Raw genomic sequence first — 9,154 nt, forward strand, 5'->3', positions numbered from 1 at the left:
TGTTTAAGTGTTTAAAGTAAAGAATGTGAACACAGTAGCTATTAATTACTCACTTTATTTTTTTAGAATTATAAGGATACTTTTAGTTGGTTAATAATGCTTATAATGTGATTTATATCTGTTAATAGAACTTCAGTTAAAAGGCTGATGATTTTTGGCTGTTTAAGTGTTTAAAGTAAAGAATGTGAACACAGTAGCTATTAATTACTCACTTTATTTTTTTAGAATTATAAGAATACTTTTAGTTGGTTAATAATGGTTATAATGTAATTTATTATCCAATATCTGTTAATAGAACTTCAGTTAAAAGGCTGATTTTTTGCTGTTTAAGTGTTTAAACTAAAGAATGTGAACACAGTAGTTATTAATTACTCACTTTATTTTTTTAGAATTATAAGAATACTTTTAGTTGGTTAATAATGGTTATAATCTAATTTATTATTCAATATCTGTTAATAGAACTTCAGTTAAAAGGCTGATGATTTTTTGCTGTTTAAGTGTTTAAAGTAAAGAATGTGAACACGTATTTGTCCGAGATGCTGTGATTTTTTTTCCTACATGTCCTGTTGGAGCTTACTGTTATACAGTGCTAAAATCAGGGGTTCGATTCCCCTCGGTTGATGCTGCAGATAGCCTGATATGGCTTTGCTATAAGAAAAACACACACTGTTGTACAATAAACTAACTGTGTATTGGTTAATAGCCAATCTTTCCATTAAACAGTAGTATTGATGTATATCTAAGTACTTTCCTTGTGTTGAGATAACAATATCATTTCATTTCACCATTATGAGCAGAATATTCGAAACTACCTCGGGAAAATGTGAAGCAGGTAGTGTTAGTACTACAATGTACTTAGTTAACCTCTTTAGTCATTGTCCATTTATTTTTAAATTGATATTCAGTATTTGGTTGTTTGTGGTTAGATAAACTACCATACAATTCAAAGTTTAGTAGTTTTTGTAGTATATGCAGGTTATTAATCCATTAAATAATTACACATAGATCAACTCTTCTACTTAGTTTTCAGAGTATATCTGTTTAATGTGTGTGTGTAGAATTGGACATTAATACATAATGTGTTTTTGGATTGTGTGGACATTTGTTTTCATTAAAAACTTGAATTTTTTGTGTTTTTTTATATGCGAGAAATTTTTTCCTCTTCCAGAGTTTACACCAAATCACTAAAATTGGCTACAAAAGGTAACTTATTTTTATTTCACTTTATATCTCAATAGTTTTAGTAATATCTTTTCACACATATAAATCTTGAGTACAATACAAATCTTAAAACTTTGATGTCAATGAAATATCACAGAAATAAAAGTAACTTAGAGAGAAAAATGTAAGTTAAAGCTTTATGACCATAATGAAGTATAAAACATTTTGTTTGTTGAGAAATATTCATTAGATTTTTATTTTCAGCTTTTAAAAGGAAATGCTTGTAAATCATCAAAAATTTGTTTTAAATACTGTTTTAGTACATGTAATTGGTTGACATCAGAATACTACTTCACTTGTTTATATAAGAAATTTGTTTTCTTGGTTAAAACAAATATATGAGCTATCCACGACTATATGTTTAAGAGTGACCAAATTTTGGGAAAATTCATGGGTGTTGAAGTTATAATTCACTACCTCTGTTTAAAATATGACGTACAAAAAAATTTGATGTTGATCTTTGTTGGACAAACCCGAACACACAGTAAATTATGGAGAGTTTTTTTTTCTTTCATAAATGTAAGGTTTTATAATGTTAAGGGTAGAGGAATTATGGAAACCAAAAACTGAAGAATTAGACAAGTTGAAAGTAACAAGAGAAATTCCAGCAATTTACATCCTGCTGTGTAAAGATCCTCTGGACAACAACGAGTTAGGGTATGTATTAGAAGAACGTTTGTATTTGTGTTAAACAACTGGAAACCTCGGAAACTTAACAAGATGTGAGCCTAATGTCCTTAATATGTATATCGTATATTCAAGTTGTCCTAATAATAGTAGTACTAAAGTCAGACCACACTGTGGTAATTGGAGGATGAAAGTTGATGGTGGTGTCCCTCTCTTAGCTTTAGGTTGCATTACTTCCTTTTAAATGTTACTTTATCTATAATAGCATGTTTTTGCACATTTATCATGGTTGTTTCAAGGTTTTCATTTAATTTTTTGTATCCACTCATTAAGGAAAGATTTGAAGATAAAAGTTATTGTGTGTGGTTATTTGTCATGGTTATTTGAAAAAAAAGTTTTGTTATAGTCTGTAGTGTTTACAGAAGTAAATTTTTATTGTGTATATCATCAATGATTACTTTCAACGTAATGGAACTATGAACCAACTCATTGTGTCCTAGAATGCCAGGTCTTAACATTTTAATTATAGTAAGGTTTAATGAGAAGTAAATCACAGACTTAGAACATTGCCACTTTTCATTTTCTTCCAAATACAATTAATGAGAATCGACAATCTAATCATCACCTTCAAACTCACAGCCCAGATCTTATTCTCATAGATTAGATTGATTAGAATTTTTCCACGAGAGTCTTCAAATAGACATAAGGTGGTTGGAATTTTGAATCACCTGTTGATACAAGTTGTATCAAACACCTGTTGATACAAGTTGTATCAAACACCTGTTGGAGCAACAAGGAGAATGATAACATGCCTTGCAGAATTGTAGGGGTTACTGAGGTGAAGAGTAGTTGTGGTATTTTCTGTTGCGTGAACTTCCCTTGGAGTAGCAGTTAGGGCCTGCTAACTGGAGTTTAGATAATATTGAGTTATAGAGTGTTTTTTTCTTTCTAGAGTTTGTCGTAAAGAAAGAGATGGTACGCAATATTCTTTACAAACAAGGTCCTAAACACGATACAAAATACAATGGCAAGTTTTATTATAAATACATTGAACTGGCAAAAGAAGGTTGTTGAAAATTTTAATAGCTTCTGTTACAAATACGTTGTGCTCCTTCTTGTAAGCTACACTAAAAGTAAATTTATAAGCTTAATAAAACAACCTCATAAGTTAAGATTCAAGTACTGTAATATTAAATGATGCAAAAGTGATATCACACCTAACAAAATTCAAAATGTTGCTCTTACAGGGGTAAACCTGGCTTTATATACAAACGACAATAACATCAACAAAGTCAGGTTTGCCCATAACTCCACCTTAAACACATCCCCTGTGTCCACTGTGATTCTAGTGAGGGGGTGTGACAATCCTTGGTCTCTACTTCATTTACCAACAAAACAAGACAAACACATATTTCACAATGCCATGAGTTGTCTTTCTTGTAAGAAAACATGGCTAATTACCAGTTAAGGAATTTCATCCTATGCACACCAGAGGAAGGGAAACTTGAATGGCTTACTTGAGCAACTCTGCATCCAAACTAAACTGGAAGAAAATACAGAAATATTGGAAATTTAACATATTAACTGGGTGGGAGCTAAATCATAATACAGTCCTGTACCACACACACACACACTTACATCTAAGCTGATCCATCTGTCTTTAATTCTAATACAAAAAAGAAACAAATCAAACTTTAATCACATATCGCAGAAAAAATAACTAATTATAGCCTCAGTAAAATTACTTATCTAACAAATACAAACAGATACTAAAACAACTTCTGTCAGTGCAGAGGTCTCAAGCTTGTCCTAAACCTCAGCTGTGGTTTCCGAGATCACTGTGGCTGTGATGATGGTCCACTGCTGTCATGTAATTCTGTTGCATTCCTCCACTACTATCTGGTTGTTATATAAACAGAACCAGGGGCTGGTAGGAAAGGAATGTGGAGCTGAAGGAACCATAGTGGATACCAACTTGTATCCAAGTGACCACCACTCAGGCCAGTAGGTACTCACTTCATTCTGGCAAATGACGGCACACTGTGTGAACATACAGTCACTTCTCTGACTAGGTCTAAATCATGTTAACCATAAAATAAAGATTGTCATTGCAGACCTCGGGTCTGAAGTTGGCGTTCACTTAATAGATGTACTGCAGAAACTCTGGTAACTTTGTCTGTACAGCAGGTGAACTGATTTTTAGTGGGAAGTCCAACCAGTGCTGGTTAGAAGTGACCCATGGACAGTTGACCATTTGTCTGTATTTTGCAGAGGGAACAATAGAACCTCTGTGTACATAAGGGGTGAGACGTGCTTTACTATGGACAAGATCAAGTGTATTGATGCCCCTTTACCTGGCCAGCAAGCCATGAAATAGACTGTCTTCTGGAGAGCAGGCAGCAGTAGCACAAAGAGCTTATCTATAGCATTTTTTAAATGTTTATGTTTCTAAGTTTTAAGTAGTTCCTTGCATACACAGCATACATAGTCAATTACATTTGCTTATTGGTAGTTATTTGCTCATGGTAGTAAAATCTAAAGATCTTCTACTAGATAATAAAAGTTGAACATCTTAAGTTGATTCAATACATCTTTTTTCAGTTCATTCATGAACACCATTGGTGTATAACTCTGGTTATAAATATCCAGATGTTTCTCAGTGCAGTATACTTTATAGCATTTTAACGTTTGATGAATTGTCTTCAGACTGTCTTGCTTCTTGACTGATCTGCAGCTCATCAAGGATTAATGGATCCACTTTCTTGCACCAAGAAACAAAGGCTCAAGACTGTGTTTAAGCTGTTATTGATCTTGAACTTTGCCGTTTTATTTGTATTTTTTATTACTGGTTCTCAAACCTTTGCTTTCTGTCACTCTGGCTGCATAGAATACCATGTATGCTTTATTCTCTCTCTGTCATTGGAAATGAAACTAAGTGTTATTAACATCTGAACTTTATAGCTCACCCAGTTTTGGTTTTAATGGAATCTAGATAATTATCTAAACAATTTATAGTGACCTTGAGACATTTAACACAAAATACATAAAGATTAAATAGCCTCATTAAAATGTTACATGGCTAGTCTCAACACATAACAACAGGTGAATGCTTATCTAACTTGATGAATTGTTATTCTCTGTCTTGTTTTGAAATTAGTTTTCTTATAAAGGAGATGTGTAAATGCAGTGTGTGCTACTTTTTATAGTATCAACTGCACTAGATATTTCAAATTGACCTTTGACCTACAAGTTTTATGCCATTTTTCTGAAGTTAGTATAGTTATTTACGTGAACATAGAAAAATAATTCCATTTTGACATTAATACATTTCAAACAGTGCAAGTTAATGATTATTTTTAAATGCGGACTGCAGAAATTTTTGAGGATATTCTAAATTAAAACCTTTTAGTTTTTGTTAAAATATATGTGGCTTAGATTCTTTTTTTCTTTGTCTGAAAAGCTATGATTTTTAAAAATACATTCTCACATGAGTAATTATGTTATTTAGTTAACAAATATAGAATTATTTATAATTTTTTTCAGGCAGTTGCCCTCAGCAATAAGCAGCCTGAAAATGTAACTTTACTGTTTTACAACTTGAGATGTTTATGAGAGTAGCTGACAATGTCTTTGTCATATTGATGTAATATTCTGACTATTAATCCAGGTACCAAGCTCCGGGAAATTTGAATTCTTTCTGGAAAAGTGAAGCAACAAAAGAAAAAAAGCAAACGCAAAAGAAATTCAGAGATTTTCATGGTCCTGAATCATCAGGTGAAGCAAGAAGACAGAAGTTTCGGAAAAAACAGAGATCCAAATCTGAACGAGAAGGAAGTCGGAGTGAGGGAACAAAAGTAGAAGAAGTTTGATTTAAAATTCAGAGCCTTAAACATTTATGTAGATGGACATATTTATTTTCAACAGTTAAACAGTTATATGTACTATTAAAGAAATAAAAATTGTTCTATTGATATCACAAATATTATTTTTAGTGTATTCTATTTCAGAGAAAAGGAGAAAATTGTAGGAGAAATTTTATGTCCAGAAAAAATAGAACAGTAAGATAAATGGGTGAAGTTCTCTTTTTGCAACACATTACTCAGTAGCCACAGGTTAAAATAACGTGGATCTTTTTATATCTATATATGTAAGAGATAAAATTGCTTGATTTAATAGCTTATTTAGGGTACCCTTCCTCTAATTTCTTTGTGTTAACTTATGTTCGGTACGTACACTAGCTGACATAACCATCCTTAGGATGGTTATTCAGCAGTATAAGGGACAATGGGCATGGTGGTAATGAGACAAAAATTGATTGTGAATATTGATCTTAATCTTCAATGTCTCACTCTACGTATGCATCATGATAAGATTAAATTGTGAAATTAGCAATTTGCTGTCGGAATGTGACAAAATTTAGGGGGGGTATTTCATAAATTTTAGCTGAGTTGGATTTATCATCCTGGTGATTCTTGGATCAAAATCTCAAAGATAAACAGATATATACTAATATTAATCTGTATCCCATCATGATATTAGTGATTGGTCCTATCAACGGAATGTTTTCAATTTATTACGAAACAGATCTTTCAATATGTAAAATAAACTTAAATTTACTGTGTAGTTTGGTTCAAACAATGTTGTTTTTTTCAGTAGTTGTTTGGATGTATTAAGTTTTCATGTGGTTTATAGAATATATTAAATCATGGTTAGGGTTAGCCAGATTGCTCATCTTTATTTATTATCTTAAATTGTCGCGGAGCATAAATATAATGGGGGCCATTGACATTTCTCCGTTTCTTTGATTAGTTTTTACTTTTATTGTTTCACTTGCTAGCTGTCTTCTCACAATTTTTATGTTTCTAATTAAATTTCATAATGTTCTTATGTCATTCACTTTTTACAAATTATTAAGTTTTTACTTATCATGTGATTTGATTGTTTACTGCTGTTTTGAGTTATTTTTTAAAAGTACAACATCAACTGTAGATTTTCTTTCAAACAGTATCAATAACTAAAGCTGCTAATTTTCTACATATAATGGTGATAAAATTAAATCCTTCTTGTTATTTTCTTTGCTTATAATGAAACCTCCTAGCAAAAAGTGAAAACTTTTTCTGATACAAATAGCTCCATAGACAGTAAACTAAAGTTTTAAAACAATCAAACAGTTCCTCAAAATATTCTAAACAAGGAATAAGTACCAGAATACTTTTGGTTAAAACTAAATCTTACATTTAATAATGTAGTGCATATCATATATGTAGTAAAAATAAACCCAAACACCAACTAAATTCATGACAGTTAAAGTGTTCTGGACTAGAGCATACTGGGTACCATTGTATCGATTTGATATTAGACAAGAAATATTGATTATAATTCCAAACTTACTATGTGTATATACATGAAATGTGGCAAGTTTTTAGTATAATGTACAAGTACGTTGTATACAAAAAATCAGATGAGTTACAAAGGCATTTCTACTCAAGATATGTGGGAATTGATGACATCAGTCTGACTCAGACACTGACAAGTCAGAGTGCAAAGTGATACTTTTCTCAATCGTACAGTTTACATATTGTATTTGTATAACCTATAGAACCTCCAGAATGCATATCTGCCTAGAGCAGCACTATACCTTGATGTGGCCTTGCATAGAATCTAGTACTACTCCTTGAGCATAAGCTATTGTACTTGTGAACTCTGGTATGGAACTCAAAATCAGTCCGAAGTCTACAGGGCTAGGTTTAGGACTAGAGTCCATGCTAAAGGGGAGAGCCTGCAAGAGCTGGCACAGGATTTGGAAAGTATGGCACACAAGGCCTACCCAACTGCGCCACCTAATGTCCTTAAGCTGTTGCTGAGGGATCAGTTTGTAGATGCCTTGGACTGTCCACAACTGAAGATACAAGTAAACCAAGCACACCTCTCTACTATACAAGATGCAATGGCCAGAGATCTTGAATTAGAATCCCATGTTAAGTCCAGCACAGAGGTACCAAGGTTGGTACAGTCATCAGGATTCAAGGCCAGAAAAGGGCAGCTTTCGGAGAAGTTTGAGGGACTTTGCTGGCACTGTAACAAACCTGGGCACAAGAGAGCTCAATGCCGACAACTTCAACACAGAGAAGATGCCACGGCAGGAAAGGCTGCTACCCAGAAAGGGTAGTTGGAACTGTAGAGAATAAGGACATATGAGGAGCCAGTGTAAGAAGAATACTACCAATAAGTCAGCTTCGGGAAACCAGTAGTGGTTGGTGCTGATGGATGCCCACCAACCCACATTGTGAAAGTCCCAACAGCTAAGTGTAAAATGGCAAGCACACACAGTGTCTACATGACAGGAAAGCTGGATGGCCAAAAGTGGAACTTTGTCATAGATTCTGAATCTCAACAAATCCTTGTGAGTATTAAGGTGCTAGATCACAAAGGAGTACCAGAAGCCATACAGAAGCTCTTTGGTGTGACAGGACATTATGCAAGGTTGTGGGGACCAGTGTGGGTAACTATTGAGCTCATGGGAATAAAGGACAGACACAAACTATACTTGGCTGACATTGAAGACCAATGCATATTAGGGTTGGACTTCTTACTACCGAGGAAGTGTGTAGTTAACTTCCATAAAATGACGATTGGGAAACAAAGGCCAAATTCCAGTAAGTGTTGCTGCATCTGTTGATTTGCATGTCACAGCACTTAAGTCAATTACAATACCCCCTATGTCAAAGAAGATAATTTGGGGTAGAATAAAAGAACATCCCCAAGGAAGCCCAATGCTTGTAGAAGCAGTGGAAAACCCATCCAGGCCAGCGGATGTGAAGATTGGAATGTTACGTGTGGCAGGTCATCAAGTAGCACCCATAACAGTGGCCAATTTCTCTAAATGTGAGCAAACACTTAAGGAAGGGGGCATTGTTGGGTGTGTGCCAGTAGGTAGAGCCAGTCAATGTTAAGGCAAGAAATACAACCATAAACAAAGGACATCCTCTCCCAGAACATTTAACTGACCTCTATAAGAAGAGTATAGTCCATTTGTCATCATCACAGGCTCTTCAGGTCAGGGAACTTTTGGCGAATTATGCAGACGTCTTTTCGAAAGGATATCATGACCTCGGCTGCACAGACATTGTAGAGCTCAGAATAAACACAGGCAATCACCATCCAATAAAGATCCCTCCGAGGAAAATAGCTCCAGCAAAACGACAAGAGATGGGTGGCCTTATTAAGGACGGGATAGTCGAGAAATCAGATAGTCCCTGGTCAGCTCTTGTAGTGTTAGTCCAGATTAAAAATGGGACCCACCATT

At 34.1% G+C, this 9,154-nt stretch overlaps 1 protein-coding gene across 3 annotated transcripts in view; it reads left to right on the forward strand.

The window, feature by feature from the left end:
* LOC106467517 (ribonuclease P protein subunit p25-like protein) overlaps positions 1 to 5,828 on the forward strand; it is a 10,416-nt gene extending 4,588 nt beyond the window's left edge. For all 3 annotated transcript variants that reach the window (XM_013927877.2, XM_013927876.2, XM_013927878.2), the window contains exons 4-6: positions 1,169 to 1,203; positions 1,762 to 1,878; positions 5,516 to 5,828. In XM_013927877.2, coding sequence (XP_013783331.1) covers positions 1,169 to 1,203; positions 1,762 to 1,878; positions 5,516 to 5,717 — 354 coding nt within the window. In that variant the 3' untranslated portion in view covers positions 5,718 to 5,828. The remainder of the gene's footprint in view (positions 1 to 1,168; positions 1,204 to 1,761; positions 1,879 to 5,515) is intronic.
* Positions 5,829 to 9,154: the final 3,326 nt, after the last annotated feature.

Source organism: Limulus polyphemus, unplaced genomic scaffold (assembly GCF_000517525.1).
Source record: "Limulus polyphemus unplaced genomic scaffold, Limulus_polyphemus-2.1.2 Scaffold2642, whole genome shotgun sequence".
Classification (NCBI taxonomy): domain Eukaryota; kingdom Metazoa; phylum Arthropoda; class Merostomata; order Xiphosura; family Limulidae; genus Limulus; species Limulus polyphemus.